The sequence below is a fragment of the Epargyreus clarus genome, unplaced genomic scaffold (assembly GCF_041222505.1).
Source record: "Epargyreus clarus isolate Ecla_fem2 unplaced genomic scaffold, WU_Ecla_fem_2.2 ptg000001l, whole genome shotgun sequence".
Taxonomy (NCBI): Eukaryota; Metazoa; Arthropoda; class Insecta; order Lepidoptera; family Hesperiidae; genus Epargyreus; species Epargyreus clarus.
In genome coordinates this window covers 5,646,129-5,665,435 of record NW_027332209.1, presented here as the reverse complement: position 1 = coordinate 5,665,435, position 19,307 = coordinate 5,646,129, and the positions used below count along the sequence as shown (strand labels likewise).

Sequence of the window (19,307 nt, the reverse complement as noted above, 5' to 3'; positions counted from 1 at the left end):
TCAGGTGCTCCATCCACGTTGATGGATCGTTCCTTCACACACCTTTAATACTTTCTCAAAAAACCCCTACACTTTGCAAACACAGCCCACCCCACAGATGTCGCTAGTGACTCACGTGATTGATAACACTAGATGTCAATAACTGCGCTAAATTGATAGAGCACGGTCATGTAATTACAGACCCCTCTTAGGACAGGATCATATTATTATCTTGCAGTGCAATACTAGTCACATTAATGTCAACAGTATAATTATTTATTAGTGTATTTGTAGGAATATGAGTAGTAGGAATGTGTTTTGAGTGTTGAGGCGAAACGCTTATCCTTTATCCTAATGCTTTATTTACCGTGCTTTCTCCAGGCTTTATAATCTTATATTACATATTTTAATATTTTATATTTTTTGCTTACCACAGTTATAAAATTGATAATATAGATCAGCAAAAAATGTCAAACTTTAGTAGTCAAAAATTGGATAGACAGACTTTCCAAAGTATAAATACCACACTTCATAACTAGACCGGTTTAATGCGGTATAATGAGATCTTACTTTATAGATAACTAGTTTTTGCCCGCGGCTTCGCCCGCGTTTAAAAGAAAATAATATAACATACATAAAACTGTAAATTCGTACCTTCAACTTTGCTAAAGATTATCACTTGAACAAATGCATAGTTTACGATTCAATCCTTACTAATATCGATTAAAATAATCGATGTTTTGGGTCCAAAAGATCGATTCTCCGATTAATCGATCTTAGATCGCCATTCGTAGTACCCGTGGGATTTCCGGGATAAAAAATATCCTATGTCCTTTCTCGGGTCTCAGACTATCTTTGTACAAAATTTCATTAAAATCGGTTCAGTGGTTTAGGCGTGAAGAAGAGACAACCAGACAGACAGACAGACAGAGTTACTTTCGGATTTATAATATTAGTAAGGATAACAATGATATTTCTTACATAACTTAATAGAATTTTCTCTACGTTAGTTGTAATTTTGTAGTGTAATAATGTAGAGTGCGCTTAGTAATAATCCGTATCTGTTTTCTCGCAGATCATAAATATTTTAGTTTTGTATTTCCAGACTTATAACTTCATGTTTTAAGTCAAAATAATATAATTTTATTAATTAACCACGCGCTGAAGCATTTCTTTTAGTGTCTTGATATTTTAAAGCTACAAGAATCGTTCTAATGTCTGTTATAATTAAAAATGTACCCAATAATATTTAAGTTTAGATTGGTATACTAACAAATCGATATTAGGCAACCAGGATAATACGTATAATATTGTATTACCACCTCTGAAAATTAGACTACAACACTTCTAATCCTACCTGCTCTACTATCTCGCCCTTTTAGCCTAAGATACAAAAATTTAACACTCCTATTATTCAGAAATATTTAGTTTATTAAATGTTACTCACAAAAAATAGCTACAACAACAACAACAACATATTCTTTATTTGTACACCAAATATAAGCAACATATAAAAACAATTATAAACAGCTCTATTTAGGGCTCGAACACAAAACTGCGATGCGACGCGATGCGAATTCGCAACGCAGAAAATTGCGATGCGAATTGCTGCGATGCGATATCGTGCGGCGTAGCGTCTCTCAGGTTGACCAACAACAACAACCACTGTGCGATGCGAATCAGTTCGCAAGTTCTTGCGATGCGTCGAGGGAGCTCGCAGATTTTTGCGATGCGACGTCGCATCGCAGTTTTGTGTACGAACCCTAGAATTGACTAGAAACAAGTGAAATCCAGTCGATCATTAGCGTGACTACCGTACAATATGTTTTGTTCATTAATTACTTACTATACAACAAACTTCCATCTAAATGACGGCAAAAAGCTGCATTAGCGGGCAATTAGCTTTTTGGGCACTCAACTTGGACGATAAATCTCAAAAACTTAAAGAGTTATGTTTTAAGTGTATATTCCACATAATCTTTCTGCATTTCTTTATAATCGAAAACCTAATTTGTGTAAGAGTTTTAATGCTTTTAAATCTAATTTGTACGTACGAGTACGCACTTTCCATATTTATTCTTCATGGCATAATAATGAAATACTTGAATAGTATTGCGTACTTCTCTTAAATAAAATAATATTTGTCGCTAGTTTTCTAAGATTAGTAATTATTTTTTTACACAGCCGAGACAAAATTAACGAATAAATAAGGTGGTGTACCCTTTTCTACTTTGAATACTAACCAAGTCGTTGCAAACAGAGTAATGAAAAGCTATCTGAAATATTCTGAGATGATTTGTAGTTTTTCATATGTGATTTTTCGTTTTTATTTATTTGCAGTTTATCATCTGAAATACAATTAATTATGTGTATCACAAAAGCTTTAAGAAACAATAATTATCAAATAGTTGTTTATTTTTTGCGGCCGAAAAATGAACATTCATTTCGACAACGAAACCCTTCAACCGTGTTGTTTGACAGACTTTTTATAGGAGTACTTACAGTGATACGAGTAGTTCTATGGCTCGACACAGTTGCTCTCCTTCTAGCATTATATATCGTAATCCGTATCATCTGCTACCACGGTAATTATTTAAAAGGGAGCTCAGTGTAAGCCCAAGCGCGTGTCGTACCCTAATTGTTGGGTCCAATAACCAATAAGGGATTACTAGGGTGACCAAATCAAGGCAGATAACTCGGCCGGGGACAAATTAATCCTCGGGTGTCGATCTGGGGATTTTAAAGGGAATTTCGTGGTGCCAGCGTTAACAGGGCTTCATTTAGAATTATAATCTTGGTAACATTCATTGTCATAAAATTTACCGATTTTAAAATTCACGAGTACGGAATTGTGGTTAGTTATTTTCCCAACACCTCCGGATGTCCATTGTTGATATTCTCAATCAACTTATTGCAGTTTTATTGCAATATATTTTCAATAGTATCATTTTTCACTGCATTCTTTTTCGACAATGTGGTAAAAGATAGGGCACGTAGTTCCCCTGTGGAGTCCCGAACACATAAATTATGTTCCGCAGGGTGTGTCATTGTTGTCCGTTCCTCAAAATGTATTAAACCACAACGATTGACTGCACCCTATTTCAGAGGAGAGTGACGTATGCGTCATTCGTGCTGGCTTTAGTGTAGTGATGTTATGGTGCATTTATCGATTAATGTTCGCTTGTATGCAGCGATCGACTTTGCACAATATACAGTCGTTTATATTTAGAATTGTTGAACGTCAAATATTTTTCGAAGATAGAAAATAAATTCAAATAATATGAAAATGAAACAAGCAGGTTATTGTCGTTATTTATACGTATAATATAAATAAGTAGAGTCTACTTACCCTATTTTACTTTTTCGGCATAGTTTTAATAGTACATTACAATACGAGGACGAAAAGTGTGAGTTTGCAGGCCGAGCCGCAGGCGAGGACTGCAATCACACGAGTCAGAAAATCATTTTTCGTCCGCGTGTTGTATAAAATTTTATATTACGGGGTCGGAAATGGGGGTTTTGCGCACGCGAAGCGTGCGTAAAACGTCCATTTACGCACGCCGTGATATAAAAAATAATTCAGGAAAACTGTCCAAGATCATTTGACCAGCGTAGTGGACGATGGCTTAAGCTTCTATCACACTGACAGAAGACCGGTGCTCAGTAGTAGGACGGTAGTAATTTAAAAATGCCAACAAAATTGTCAAAAGAAAAAACACGGCTCAATATTATCTTCACAAATATGTTGTTCAGGACCCATTTTTATTTACACGAAACTATTATATTAAACACCCAACTATCGATAGTTTACATCACTTCAATTTAATAAGTCCCTAAGTGTTGTTGGGTAACATTTGCGATACTGTACGATATTGTTCATAATACGGGCGCGTGCGCATCCCCTATGGCCCAGATTACACTCTAATAAGAAGCGATTACATTTTATATAGCTTTTTTGTTAAGCTAACAGCCATAACAAACCCTTTTAAAGATTATTTGGGCGTTGCTCTTTAATAGTTTTATTGTTGTTGCAATTCTATGATTTAATATGTCTTTTGTCGTAATAGATATTGCTTAAATTGTTAAAATAAAAATCATTTTATTACCATTCTATATTTTATTCTATCTTCGGCTGCGTGTATTTTTTAATAATACGATATTTAAGATATGATATCTATAAGATAAATACAACTACAATATTTATAAAATACCTAAAGGGCTTTAAATTCTGTAGTGATACTTATTTTTACTTTTAAAGTACGATAATTTACAAACTGAGTTGTTATGGATTCTGAATTTAAAAATGATCAAAATTAATTAAGTTCTAGAACAGAAAAAGTAATACTCGTAACTAAATCTCAAATTACATACCTATAAATACATCACAATAAATCCATACATTTAAAGAAACAATAAAGGCTAAAGTAGGGTTAAATAAGAAACAAAAATAATTTAAAGACATTTATTTCTGTAAAAAATGCACATTTCACTTATGACTTCCATTTAGTTTCGTTCAAGCCGACATACAGACAATCACGCCACACGCGAGTAACATACGCAAGCTTTGACATAGACATATTAATAATAATTTTGTGAATTACAAAATATATTATGCCCCGTCCACACGCTTGCCAAACGTCGACAAACATCACAAATATAAAAGTGTGGATACCCCATTCGTCGTGGTTTGTGTAGGTTTGTAAGTGTCTGTAGCATAGTTCTTACAGTTTGCGATAAGTGACAAGCGTACAGACCCGACATAAGTCGATAAAGTTGAATATAAAAAGCTGTAAGTACAAAATATAGTTATTTAAGTATCCAACACAATTAGCTTGAGCGGACACTTGCGTGAGTTTATTTAAATTGTACCATTCCTAGTGATATCGATATTTAAAAATGATAAATGAACTTAACCTGAATGTAACTTTCATACAATTTCTTTCAAAATCCATTTATAACATTTAACACGGTTGTTTTTACAAAATTCTATACTTTAGTTGTTTTTTCTCTACTTGTCTCATTTGTATCGTGTTAATATATTTTTGTCATAATCGTAATAAATATAACGTTCATTAGCTTAAATTTCATCTTTATAATGACTACTTTGAAAATGTATATAGATTTAGATTAAGATACCCATTTCTTTTTTTTACAAAATAAGACAAGTAAAAACCTTACTTTATCTTTTTTATTTCTTTAGTTCTTTTTAATTTCCTTGTATTCTATTAAAAAGAGAAATCACTAATTTAGACTTTAGTAGAAATAACATTGTCATTAAGGTAAAAAATGTAATATCTTAATTCAATAGACAAGTGATACAATAGTCAAAGGATAGCAATACAAATTGTATTCATAATCGAACCTTAGTAATTAAGCAGTACAAAATAGTTAAAAACTTTCCTACGGTAAACAAGCATAAGTAGCGAGTATACTTAACATACTGTAATGGCCCAGTGGTTTATAATCAGGCTTTCCACACCGGTGGTCTGGGTTCTCACTGCTTTTTCGATACAATGGAAATAATTAAAAACTTATTATTTAACTTACGAACGCCTGAGACTTCTAGAATGCTTCTAATCCTCTCTAAAGTGTGATGGACTGTAGCCCACTCGTTTGAGAGATCCGTGCCCAGCAGTGGGACAGCAAGGTCGATGGGACATTTAACATAATCTATTTGGAACCCGTTACGTATTAACTTAAGTGATATATCTAATGTTCCTTATAAATACTAAAGCTTTAAAACTAGCGTCTTACAAATAAATATAAACAGTTAATTTTGTATCTTAAGTAGCTAATATAAATCTCTTGGATTTCGGGGAACGATTAATTTAATTTACTGCCTTGTAAATGTACTCTGATATCTGTTATAAAATTGTAATAATACTACGTAAGTATTTATAACTGTTGTTTATAATAAATGATTATAAATAACAGTTTTTTTTAGTATCTATTTTTTAGTATTTTAAAATGTGTGTTATTAAACTTTAACTACCCCTTAAGAATGTTTTGATGCGCGCAAAAAAAAGTTCGGAACACTTTATACATTTTATGCATGTATCTTCTTAATCGTTATTTTTAACGACTGATCCCTAAATCTAAACAACATAAATATTATTATATGTACAAACTTATATTATTATTCTATTTACATGGCTTATTTATGATACGATTTTAACAAAAATCGTGTGCGAATTCTAAAGAGATTTAAAACGATAAATGCGATTATGTTTTGTTCTTAAATGTAACAAAACTTACACTAAATATTGTTAGAAAAAGTGAACGATGAAATAACGTTATTTTAATATATTAAGCTGCTATTTTATAAAATAAGCGTTATTAAAATATAATGAACGAGAAAGTGACAAGTTATTTTATTAAGTACTAAAAGCTATTTCATTTTAATGTTCTTTGTAGACTACAATTTTCTTGCGATTGAGCGATAAATTTAAATACAGGATCCACCTGAGTTGATTAAATTATTAATAATATTATGAGAATAAAAATCCGAAGTAAAAGGCTGATAAATCAATCAGTGATGTTTTAAATATTTTATGGATTTACAAATTTTGAAAAGAGATTTGTATTGTGACAATTGTAGTATACCGCCTTAAATTTATACTTGTAATTTATATACATAGTATGTACTTAAACTACAATACCCTCAAGTTACACCAAGATACTTAACAAGGCACAGATTGTGCCTTTGAAACGACTGTGGATAGCTGTGTAGCATGACCAAAGAACTTAAAACGTACTAATATTTAAGTGTTAACGATATTATTAGTAATTATAGTATTAAGAAGGAATGATAGACTTGAATGTTAAAAAACAGTTTTCAATAAAGCTAATAACAGCGATTACAAAATATTAATACTAGGGTTAAATAACGTTATTTTAAAATAACGTCACCACAAAACTATCTTTCACACAAAGCTACGGTGCCTTATCTATTGCTGTATTGAAATAGTGAATGAAATACCCTTAAATCAGAAATCACATAGAAAAACGTTCACAATTGTTCATGTTGTATTCATAATATTGATAACAGGTATTGATAATACAATTACACGCTACTGAGACAATAAAGCTTATTACTTAATTAAGTAATTCGTCTTTTGGCAGTTTCCAATACTGGTCGCGCTCATCACAAGTACACAAGCATTTACTCAATATCAAATATATATTTATTTATAGTATGATGTGTATTCATGATTTTACGAACTTTGACGAGAAATATTTGTAATAAACAAATATCTAAAATGTTTGAATCAAAATGCCCGATTTTATATTATACAATTTTTTTCAAAGATTTATGTTTTGTTGTACGTTTTTGAATATTTGATTGAAATAAATACCTCGTTCTCGATCAATATCGTACTTTACGGGTACCCGACAGTATGTTTGCGCATATCGTATCTTTTATTTATTAAGTAGGTACATAAGAAGATGTTTTAGATGTATTATAAAAAAGAAAGAAAAATAAATGTGCTATGGCATTCTGATTCAAAGTTTGACATTGAAGCCTATAATAGTACGTCATATATTTTGATTGTGAACTCCGAATGTTTAAACAGCTGAATTTTTACCGATGATTGGTCCTCCGCTAGTCGCGTAGACACGTCGTCCATCAAACTCGACAGATGAGTTCCTTTTGATAGAATCATCTCCAGTATCCTTCAGAGGTTCCTTTTCATCCCTAGAGAAAAATAGATCAAATGTTAAAAATAAGCAAGACTTAAGTAGAGTGTATTTACAAGGTAAGTGTTGCTCAAATAACATTTTATGTACAAATGTTAAAATCTTAATAAATAAGACTGATGATTTTATAGCATGCTAAATAAAATAGAAAGCATATTATATTGATACGAAGACGAAAATGAGATTAGAAGAATATTAATAAAAGGGTGAGATTATATTTAAGTTTCAATAAATGGATATAAAAAATTAAGTGTATATAGGTATTATAGCATATCTTACACTGGTGTAGTCGGGACATAACTACGTGAGACCAGATAGTAGCAGCATGAAGAGAAACAAGTATTTTGTTAGTAAATTTCGTGCTTATTAATATCAAAAGATTGTTAGATAAATCCAAACCGTAAAAACAAAATATTTATATAAATACACATACACAAACTGTTAATTAGAATTGCACAAAACGCAAAGTACCTGTTATAACACTATTTAAGGATTTTTGTAAACTCAAGAAGGCGACATCAAAACAAAAGAAAATAGATACAACGGCCGTAAGAGATGTTCCAGGCAACGTTACGCCTATCGTAATGGCGTTGATATTTCGTCCAATTCAAATTAAAATAAGCTGTGTCGAACACTACAAAAGTACCACTCCACGCAATATTAACAAACTACTGTCGAACAACAACATAGTAAAACTACCTATATTTTACAGTTTCAAATATTCACTTAACCGCAATATTTACAAAGGCTTCACGCTAAGCTTACGCTTGTTTCAAATCAGTATTTACATTGTGGCCGGCCTCAGCGAATTATACATTAAAATAAAAACGTGGTTTATTTTTTACATTCTCAGAGGCCGTACAAAGCATCCGCACAAAAAGCATGCAGGCAATCGTTTCGTGTGATGCCTTACGTCGGTGTTGGCACGAGCTTGACGGGCGGCGGCAGGGGCGCGGGGGAGGGCGGCGCGCGCGGCTTCGTGCTGCAATAAGGGAGCGGGAAGCGCCAACCGTACAGACTAGCGGGCAGAAACATCTCTCATCGACACTAACTTCAGTAGGATGGAAGGACAGGTCACAACAAAAAGGGACAGAAACGTACAGGTACCATAGTCGATGATATTAACGGATGATTCAGTACGAGTTATATTTTATACGATAGAGTTGATCACATATAGATAAATAACAATATTATAAGTATTGTTTGAACGATAATGATTTCAATATTTTAAGAGATACAAAACAATTAATACCTTCCAAGTTTCGCTTCGTCGTCCTTGTGTTTCTTAGCACGTTTACCACAAATGGTAGCAATGACTCCCTGCCTTCTGAAGCAGAATAGTAAAAGATCTACTATTATGAGACAGATGAATACCCCAGCCAAAGCTACTCCAATAATGGCTCCACTTGAAAGAACTTGTGGTGGTGCAAATCCAGATCTCTCCACACCTGTTGAAAGAGAAATATTAAAGGCATTCGTCAAAAGAAAAGATGCTGATTTAAGAGCAGTAGACGGAATAAAAAATACTCTACATGATTGAGTAAAATATTGAAATTGTAATGAGAATTCGCGATCACTGTTTACTGCTCTTGATGTTGTTAGTTTAATGCATCATGTCAAAGAAGCCAAAATGTTATGTGACATGATAGTGATTGTAACAAATGCATTCATGGCGCTTGTGCAGAGGACGAATCATTCTTAAGTTACATACTTAGGTAATTGAGAACATTCATTACAATCAATTAGGTGAAATAGGAGTGCTTTCAATTCAAGAAAACGTGCACCCAATCACCGATAGTAATTCCATATCATCGACGGTTACAATACGAATTTGTTTCAACACAATATTGTAGAAAGCTCTCCATCAGAATGAAATGGGGTTTGAAAGAAATGATATGACGATATGACAGCAGTAGAAGTTTATGATGCACAAACAAGAGCCTTATTATTAAAAGTGATTTCAGGAAAGAAAAGTTGTCAAGATGCAAACATTCCAAATATACTCGATTTACGCAACATAAAAGTTCAAACCCCATGACAAAACTTTCATGATAAGCAATGTTGAGTTCTAATAATAATTTTAAATACGAATACATATTAAAAAGTTTGATTACATATAAATTCTGACGTCTAATAACCATCACCTTAGTTGTAATCTATTCTATCCCTACAACTTCTCTACATATAAAAAGTTCTAGATGACATTTGCAATTTGAAATTAAAAATATGAATCCATACTTTTAAGAACTTTTGTTATTTATAAAAATAGATATAATAATTTCAAACAACAAATGTGTATTACACTAGTGGACATTTTATTTGGACACTACTTTCTATAGAAAAAATGCGAGATGAAAGGTAGTTATAATATGATTAACACCTACTAATATATCTAAAAACATAATATAATAGGTAAATAAGTTGGTAGGTTTAAGGGCTACTGTATTCATGCTAGAATTAAATAAACGTGGTAATAATGTTCCTGTAAGACCCAAAATAAATTATTGCCACCTAATATGACAAGGCTAAGGAAACTGTAACCATATTATGAACCTAGAAACGGGCTTATTAGTTATTGACCATGCTCGTGGCAGTTGGATTCACATCTGGTTGTAGGACAGTGTAACACAATCCAGCATTAAGAGGACATGCAAAAGAGTAATTAGTTCATTCCAAAGGAAATAGCAGGTTTATGAACTATTTAACAAAATATTATTAATACAAAATATATTTACCCAAATTTCAGTCAGGGCGACACAAACACACTTGCCTAAGATCGACATTCAAAAGGACTTTGGATCTCTTGATAAGCATCTTGACAGCTTTCTTTATGGATTTACATTTAGATTATTTTTGTTCAAGGATAGGTTTTGTGGCAAAGGATATTTACATAACAAGGTTGTTTTTTAGAGATTTTCATTTGAAACAAAATGAATGAAATATTATATAAGTATATTAATTTAAATCATTAGGTACATTTAGTTGTAACGCATTACCACTATTAACTTCATTCATTTTGTTTTATTTGGAATAAATTACAAATAACGTCGTAAATTTTTAAAACATTTATTATTTTTTCACATTGGTCATTTTCTGCCTGATAGATCACAATTCCATCTTCCCGCTTCGCATTGATCTTTTACCTAACTACATTAACTTATATTCTAACTTGCCTTCGTGTTATCCTATCTTCACTGTTTCACAATCATTCACTTGGACGATTTTCTCTCAATATTCTATATTAGTTACACATAATTAAAACGAATAAAATAGTCATCGAAAATTCGTACACAATCGTCTTAAAGTATCTTAGGAAACCACCTATTCTCTAATGTACTAGAAACGTTATCATAGCCTAACACAAAATGTAATTTTACATTTTGGCAGTGACAATTTATTTGCCAATTAACTATCTACTTAGTTTCAAATTTAAAATTGCAACATTATAAAGTCTTTAATTTAATGTACACTAACGGAAATATCTACCCTTGAAGATAAATCGAATGATATAATCGTAATGAAATGATCGTATTAATAATAAAGATATATATCATTTAATGATGACTTTGTTTTAAACATAATCGAGAACTACACTTATTTACACATAACAAATTGATTTATCACAAAACGCATTTCCTAAATAACAGTCGTCTTTGGACTTAATTATTTTAAAAACGTTTTACTGTATTACATAATTATGTTGTTTATAGCGAGAAGTATGTTATTATTATTGTAGCAATGACATCCATTTTAGTGTGAGACCATTGAAAAAGGCTTGGACTTCCATTTGGGTTACCTAGAAAATATTCGTTAGGATAAATACTTATAGTACAATATGAAGGGAGCACTCTACCTACGCACGAATAAAATTAAAAGAAAATAATAGAAATACAATTAAACTTACCACTGTTAAAATAACACCAACTTAAAATAATGGTTTCGAAAGTAAAATGATGTTGACAGCACTTCAAATTATAGTCAAGCACGTGAAAACTCATGCACAAAATAACAAAACAATGCTTTAAACAGATAACACACTCTTATAAATATCTTGATCACTCTGTTATATCTATCATTTAAACTATCTTAACTTAATTATTACTAAGTTTGAACTACAGAGCCTTTCGTGTCATGCTCAGCTCAAATTTTTAAGTGTTACTCTACACCCTAAATATTTTGAACGTCATTAACTTTTTGCACTTTATTAAGTAGTTGTTATTAAATAGAATATTTATGATGTATATGCTCTCAATGTTTCGTATTAAGGCAAGATTTAATTATGGGTAGAAGAGATGTGATTATGAGTGTATAGAATAGACATAATTGTGTCAAATAAACAAAACAAGACAAAACAAAACATAAAAATAAAATGACAAAATCATACAAAATTACAGAATATTGTACTTCAACATAAACTAAAACAGCAGTAGAAATTTTCTACATTTACAATTCGAACAATAAAGTGAAAAAAATACAAAACCAAAGCATAAACTGGGCGTCACAAAATCACAAGTGAAACAATAAGATATGAATGTAGATGAAAAACGAAATAATGAAACTAGATGTGGCAACTGTCGCTGAGGACTGTGGTTTTGATTCGGTGTCAGTGAAAACGTCGTAGAAGCCAGTTCGAAGAGGAGCTTCATGTCTATCCTGATTGTACTCACCAAGAGCGGTCTGGACATAGAGCTGAGCCGGCAATGAGAATCCGAGGATATTGTGAGCCCGGACGTGCATACGATAACGAGTATCAGGATGAAGGCCTCGTACTTCGTAGTTAATGGCCTCAAAAGATTTAAGCTCTTCAATCACACAGTCAGATTCAGCTGATACACGCCATTCTCCACTGACTTTAAGCACCTGATGTAAAGAAATTGTCATAATATTAGGTATACATAAATATATTCTTCGTAAAAAGCTTGAGAAAATTTGTTGTACAATCTATAAAGTGTATCAAATAACTTACTGGGCAATAACTGATTTCATACATATCAATGGGTTCGCCATTGTGAGCCGGCACTTTCCATTGTAGCTCAAACTTATCTGCATATTTTCCATGAATGAGCGATTCGGAACTAATTGCTTCTCTCCATTTAGGTTGCTCTGGGGGTGACCTATGCAAATGGATTATGGTTACAACAACGTTCATTTCAAATAAGAATATGAGATAGATAATATATGCGATTTTTACCTCCTGGGCATAATAACTGTCAACGGAGCACCCCAAGCGCCAGCTCCAACTTGGTTCACAGCTGCAAATCTAAAATCGTACGTAAACATGGGCCTCAAATTCTCGATAATGTAAGGGGAATTGACAGACCACGTTCTGTTCATCGCGAGATTCCAATCGAAATTTCCATTTTCCTTGTATTGTGTCGTATAAGCCAATATCGGAGGACCCATGTCTTCAGCGGGCCCGATGATATTGAATGACACCGAGGTCGCAGTTATTGTTTCTTGCCTTGCCTGAAAGTGTCATATAATCGAAATAAATATTTATCTAACTACTAAGTAGGAACATTGTCAGTTATTGTCTTTGGGCTGGTTAAGTTGTAAAGAAAAAATGTCATAGATTTGCCCACAGAAGAGGAGACTTAGTGTACAGTACTTTTAATTTGTTAATTATTATAGCATATATGTATGTACTCTTAGCTATTGTACTTATTTACATATATGTATGTACTCTTAGCTATTGATATATTTTAACATGCTCATTCAAGAAAACGTATGTCTCGTCACCGATATTTGAAACGCAAATATTTGTTCCTAGGATGACTTCGTAGGATCATATGTTCGAAGTTTAGAAGTTTTCAATTTAAAACTGTTTATAAATCCTTAAACAAATGACTTACTTGTACAATAGGGCCAGGAGGGAACGCTTCTCGCAGTTGAATGATATGCTCGGCTTCACCAAGCATGTTTGTCGCAATACATTTGTAGATACCGTAGAGACTAGCGTCAACGGGGGTAATAGTGACGTAGCTAATGGGTCCTGAGCCGTATATCCTAACATGGGGCGACTCCACTAAATCAGCATCACGGAACCTAAGAATACACATCACAAATTAAAAGACCCTCCAATACTTTTTAATATTCAATACTATACAATACAGTAATATAATAATACAAACCTCCACTTAATGGTAGCGTTAGGAATACTTTCAGCGATGCAGCTAATATTGACTGGTTGTGCGTTCCAGCTCCAAATGGGTACATTGGTCATATGTTCGAATGATGGCCTGAATTGAACAGTCAAGTGACCATTCTTCCTGGCTTCACCACCTAAAAAGTAATCAAATAGTTAATATATAGATCAAAAAGCTAACGTTTTGAAAACCTGAAAGTAATAAAAAAAATATTTGCTGGAAAAGACAGTTATTTATTTTTGTTGCATAGCGTTTAAGATTTCTTTAATAAATAACTTAAATAACTTTTCCTTTATATTCCACGGTTTTCCTTAATATATTTTACGTCACTTTTATAATTACCTTCGTTCTCAGCGACGCACTCGTATAAGCCATCATCGGTTCTATTTAATTTGGAGATAGTTATAACACCACTAGACTGCATTTGATCGCCGGTTTGACGGCTGCTCGTTTCGATGTTAATCCTGGTGAAATATTTAATACTTAATTACACAACATTAACACAGCAATAATTTTAAATCCTAAAAAACAGATTAAGTCTTTACTAAGAATTCTAGAAAATACTAAGAACAAAGTAAATTCATTACTGAATTAATACACTTTCAGTCCTTTCTATTTATGAAACTTGCCGTAATAATAACGATGTAGTTTTAATTTTACATTGCGTACCTTCCATTATCATTTCCTCCAATAACGAAACGATCATTATTGCTCAGTTTCCTAAAGCTGATAGTCGGCGCAGGGCGTCCAGTAGCTTTGCATTCAAGTCTACCTTCAGTGTTCTCAGGAGTAGTAGCGTTGAAGAGTTCAAAAATTCTAGGCGGCACGAGGACTTCCACTTCTATTTCTGTTTCATTATGTCCTGCCTGGTTTGACGCACTACAAATGTACTTCCCATAATCACCAGCTTCAACTCTCTCAAACGTAAGAAGACCTTTGTTTTCATTCACATTGAATCGGGAAGCAGTCGCTAAATTCTGAAACAAACATAAATATGTGAGCGCAAATCAAATTTTAAATCCCAGATTAGCGAGAAAGTTGCTTCCAATGTTTCCTTCAAAGTGTTATCATGTTTGTACATACCTCGCGAGTAGACGCTTTAATCCACGAGTAAGTCGGAGGAGGCTTGCCCCTGGCTTTACAAGTAATTGCTGCCACTTCCCCTTCTTTAATTACAACTCTTGGTTCACGTTCCTCCATTTCCGGAGCGGTGTATACCTAAAACATCGTGCGATAATCACAAAGTTAAACAGAATATCAGATATTAAAGTTTGATATTACGAAACAGTATTTAATATATCTTTACCTCTACTTTGATATTCCTCTCAACTAACTCTCCAGTTTGAATGACAACAGCTCGGCAAGTATAAGTTCCGTCGTCACTCTCTTCGACATTTTTGATCATTAATCCATTTGTGTGAATCACGTATCTGTCGCCGGTCATAATCTACAACGCAACACAATAATTAATATAAATGTTTATTTACGTTTACTAAAGTAAACAAAAAGTAAAGTAAAAAGTAGTACTAAAGTAAAGTAAAGAAGTGTATTTTTTTTATTGGATAAAAAATCTACATGCCAAATGAAAAACAAATAAAGAATAGTTTATAGTCTATTGAAAAAACAAAATACTATTATTATAAATGATCCTTATTTTTAAATTAAAAAAAGTATTAGGTCATGTCGAATGTTACCCAAAATAAGAATATACTCATTTTCGAATACAATTATAGTTATAAAAGAGTCATCATTTTAATTTCTTAAATTGATATTCTTACCGGTGTTCCTTCTTTGAACCAATCAACAGAGGGCGCTGGTTCGGCAGTCACTTCACACATCACTTTGAAATCTTTACCTTTAGTAGCATATTGATTCTCATTGGCATTGATCCAGGTAATCGCAACTAAAATCATAAGGTACATATTAGAACAATTATTAGTATTACGTATTGTATGTAGAACAACTTGTTATGATATTGTGCTACTAAAACTGAGGCAATCATAAAAAAGAAATGTAGGAGATTTTCGGTTTTGGTAGGAAACCATAATGTTGTTTATGTATTTTAAATGATAGCACCCTAAATAAAAATATTTTTATTTTTAACCGACTTCATAATACATTATCATAATTTTTACTTTTTATATATTACTTCACTATTCCATTTTTGGGCAATGGTCTCCTCTGAAAGTAAGAGGGTCATTAGGCGATAGTCCTGGCCAAGCGCAAATTAGTACACATAATCGTACAATACCTTTAAGATTATTTTTCTTTAAGAACTTTTAGGTGTATTTTACACACCTGCACAACATAGTTTTCCTTCATCGTTAAAGCACGTCATTTTAATACGCAAATAATTTGAAAATCGTGCCCGGGATTCGAACCTCCGACCTCCCGATCAAGAGGCCGAGTCCAATCTATCAGTCTCAGTATTAGCTACATAAATAATAACATAATACTTACCGAAAGTATCAAGAACCACGCTGGCGCTAAGAGGCATGTTAGTATAGGTAGCGACGCAAGTGTAATTGCCTGCCATGGCGCGGGTGATGGACGATATGTAGAGCAGTTGTTGTTGCTTGGCCGGCATCGACTCCGTGTAAATTTCTGGTCTGGTACCAGCGCTGGAAATGACGTCTTATTAATATTGAAGACATTTTACGACGGAAATATTCCAGTACAATTTACACTTTAAGTAGTTATTAGAACTTTATTTCTAAATGGTGTCATTTAGAATCGATTCGTTTTAGCAGTAATTGTTGTTAATTCTAAAAAAAACTGATTACATTATTTATAAGAAAATTTGAATTTAGTAAATGATGTTTGCGGTTTGACTTAAAAACAAGTACTGCTTAATAACAATGATACGGACAAGTTTACAAATGTTGCATTTTTTACTTTCCATAAAAGTATGGTCAGCCCGCCATTATATTTCAAAAGATAAGATCCCTTTGTTGATAAATTAGTAGCAGCTGAACACTGGCCTGATTTCACCACAGGCGTGGATACCATCTGTTATTAAACCTCTCAACTTTCTAACGGAAACTTACGCCGCCTCGTTGATAACCAGCCCCTTAGGGTCCTTCCACTGCGGTTGCGTGACGAGCGCCGGGTCCGGAGCGTCGGCCTGGCACGTCAGCACCACAGACTTGCCCACAGGCACCGTCTGTTGCTTCTGCACAGGAAATATCCTCAGAGTTTGACCGCTACATCCTGTAAAGAAAATTCCGCTTAGAAAATGCAACATTTTAACAAACGTATTTAGTTTTAATAAAGACTGCAATACAGATAATAATACATTTTAACAAATTGACGTTTGGCTTGTTTAAAAATATCACAATAGCGGCATTTCTATTAAATTTCATTGTGTAAAAAAATGTTAGCCAGAAAATTTTTCAAAAGCTGTCATTTTGGAAAAAACGACAAGTTACAACTTGTTAATATGTACAAGTTATTTCATTTTTAAGCTACTCGTGCATTCCATTTTCAAACCAAATATTGGAGAATAATATTTGGAATAAATAAAACATGGGAATGTTTACGATATTTGTAATTATTGTGTACTTTTTGTTTTAAAACAAACAATGCACTGATTATTGAAAATAATGAAGTTTTGGTATTTACTTGTACATTTAAATTGTATTTTTTCCGTATAATATTTTTATGAATTGAAACCTCAATCAAATAAGCCAATCAAACAAGTCACCCTTTCCACAAACTTAAAATCGGAGCACAGCAGGATTTGACTCTGCATAAGGAAATAGATGTGACGGTGGTGCCTATGGGGTCGAACTACAAAACGTTCTATAACGTTGCTTTATTAACTTTCTTATACTTTATTTATGTACGTGATGAAAGTGCTCATTTTCAGTTTTGCACTTGTTTTCTTTACATTTAAGAAACTTCCATTTTATGAACAACTTCTTAATGGCCGCAGATACAGTTAGTTAAGTTTTGAGTATGATATATGTGTCTACTAAATGAGTTATTAGAGCTGCAATTTTTACTCGTATTACTGACATAACTTTTGAAATGCTCGCTATGATGTAGTGGACTTAAATTGATACAAAATTTTAAAATTATATATTTTCTTTGAGACAAAAGCAGAAAATGTGCCTACAATCAACCTGTTAAGTGGTATTGACCATCTAACATCAGGTTGATTGTAAGGTGGTATGGTAACCCCCAGTATGAAGTAGTATATGTGACCGGGCGGTCCTGCGTGCGGGCCACGCAGGACCCCTTTCTTATTTAAAGTCTATTACCGATGTCCATTGACAGCATTTATCTGTTAACATCACATAGAATTAATAGCGAAAACTCCTTGTTAGCATCCAGGCGTAAAAAAGAGGTAGTTTTGAACTCGGTAACACCATTTAATTCAAGATTCCGTTGCTACATTACATTCCTAAAACAAAGGTATGCACTAGCTTACAGTAAGCACGGCTTTTCGTGAAGCAATGTTTTTCATTCCCTTTACATCTCAGCTCAACGTCGACATTGTCTTTTCGTATTACAAATTGCAAGGATATGCATTTTTAAGGAATATTAGATACATAGGCATTCAAATCAAGTGGTAGATTTACGTGGGTAACAAATTACAATCTGTCCAATTTTGTCTACCAAAGATCAAAACTTGCAATTTCTACGTAATCTCTACGTAAGCAGAAATGGTCTAAATTAGTTGAATTATTAATGAATATCCATCATTTTTGACATTTATTATGTTTCTTCGTATTCTATCATTAGATATATCGAAATTAATGATACAGTATTACTTACGTACCTACTGTACTACTTGACGGTAGCAATGTAAATAAAAGAACTATGCGGGTACAGGATTCTTAAACACAATAATAAGACAACGGTGAACGTTAATAATGAATCGATTTTGCATCACTGAAAATCATATTCAAAATTATGCGTGATTTAAGCACACATAAATCACGTCATATACTAACTTATTAAGCCACTATCTCTAAAAGTAAGCAAGGCATCATCCTCTAGGAGCAAAATTTTTCATTTTCTTTTATCCCAGCGCCTTTTCGCACCTGTACTTAGCCGGGATACGGCTATCTTAGCTATCAATGGAGGCTGTATCTCTCGAGCATACTTGAGTCTATTCACGCGCGCACGTTCCGTTATTGTAAGGATTTCGAGCTCCATGGCTCAAGCACCGGGATTATGCCTACTTACAATCCTATTATATTTATTCTCGTAATTCCTGCCGTAATCCTTCATAATAAGCGCAAATATTTTTAGATTTATTTCTTTGGATTGGGAATTATTGGGAACTTGGAAGTGTGAAAAATAAATTACACAGGATATCCGTAAAAGTTGTGTATTCGTTTAAATATAATTCTACTCTATTTTTTCATCATAATTTACTTATTTTTAAAAACAATATGCCAAGAAATTAATAGATGTAGTCGAACTAATAGCTACGTTTTCATTTTAGTCATTATTAGTATCTAATTAGGTACCACA

At 33.0% G+C, this 19,307-nt stretch overlaps 1 protein-coding gene across 4 annotated transcripts in view; it reads right to left on the bottom strand.

The window, feature by feature from the left end:
* Positions 1–4,427: 4,427 nt before the first annotated feature.
* Positions 4,428–19,307, bottom strand: part of Fas2 (neural cell adhesion molecule fasciclin 2) — a 148,331-nt gene continuing 133,451 nt past the window's right edge. The window contains exons 2-16 of one of the 4 annotated variants that reach the window (XM_073075086.1): positions 16,871–17,033; positions 16,284–16,444; positions 15,602–15,726; positions 15,130–15,270; positions 14,907–15,041; positions 14,493–14,800; positions 14,166–14,287; positions 13,809–13,959; positions 13,530–13,722; positions 12,869–13,143; positions 12,644–12,791; positions 12,345–12,537; positions 8,930–9,125; positions 8,591–8,695; positions 4,428–7,675 (exon numbers count right to left, since the gene is read on the bottom strand). In XM_073075086.1, the coding sequence (XP_072931187.1) occupies positions 7,546–7,675; positions 8,591–8,695; positions 8,930–9,125; positions 12,345–12,537; positions 12,644–12,791; positions 12,869–13,143; positions 13,530–13,722; positions 13,809–13,959; positions 14,166–14,287; positions 14,493–14,800; positions 14,907–15,041; positions 15,130–15,270; positions 15,602–15,726; positions 16,284–16,444; positions 16,871–17,033 (2,546 nt within the window). In that variant the 3' untranslated portion in view covers positions 4,428–7,545. Of the gene's footprint in view, positions 7,676–7,956; positions 7,978–8,590; positions 8,696–8,929; positions 9,126–12,344; positions 12,538–12,643; positions 12,792–12,868; positions 13,144–13,529; positions 13,723–13,808; positions 13,960–14,165; positions 14,288–14,492; positions 14,801–14,906; positions 15,042–15,129; positions 15,271–15,601; positions 15,727–16,283; positions 16,445–16,870; positions 17,034–19,307 lie in introns of all 4 variants that reach the window. The other 3 variants (XM_073075097.1, XM_073075102.1, XM_073075110.1) reach the window with 3 other exon arrangements.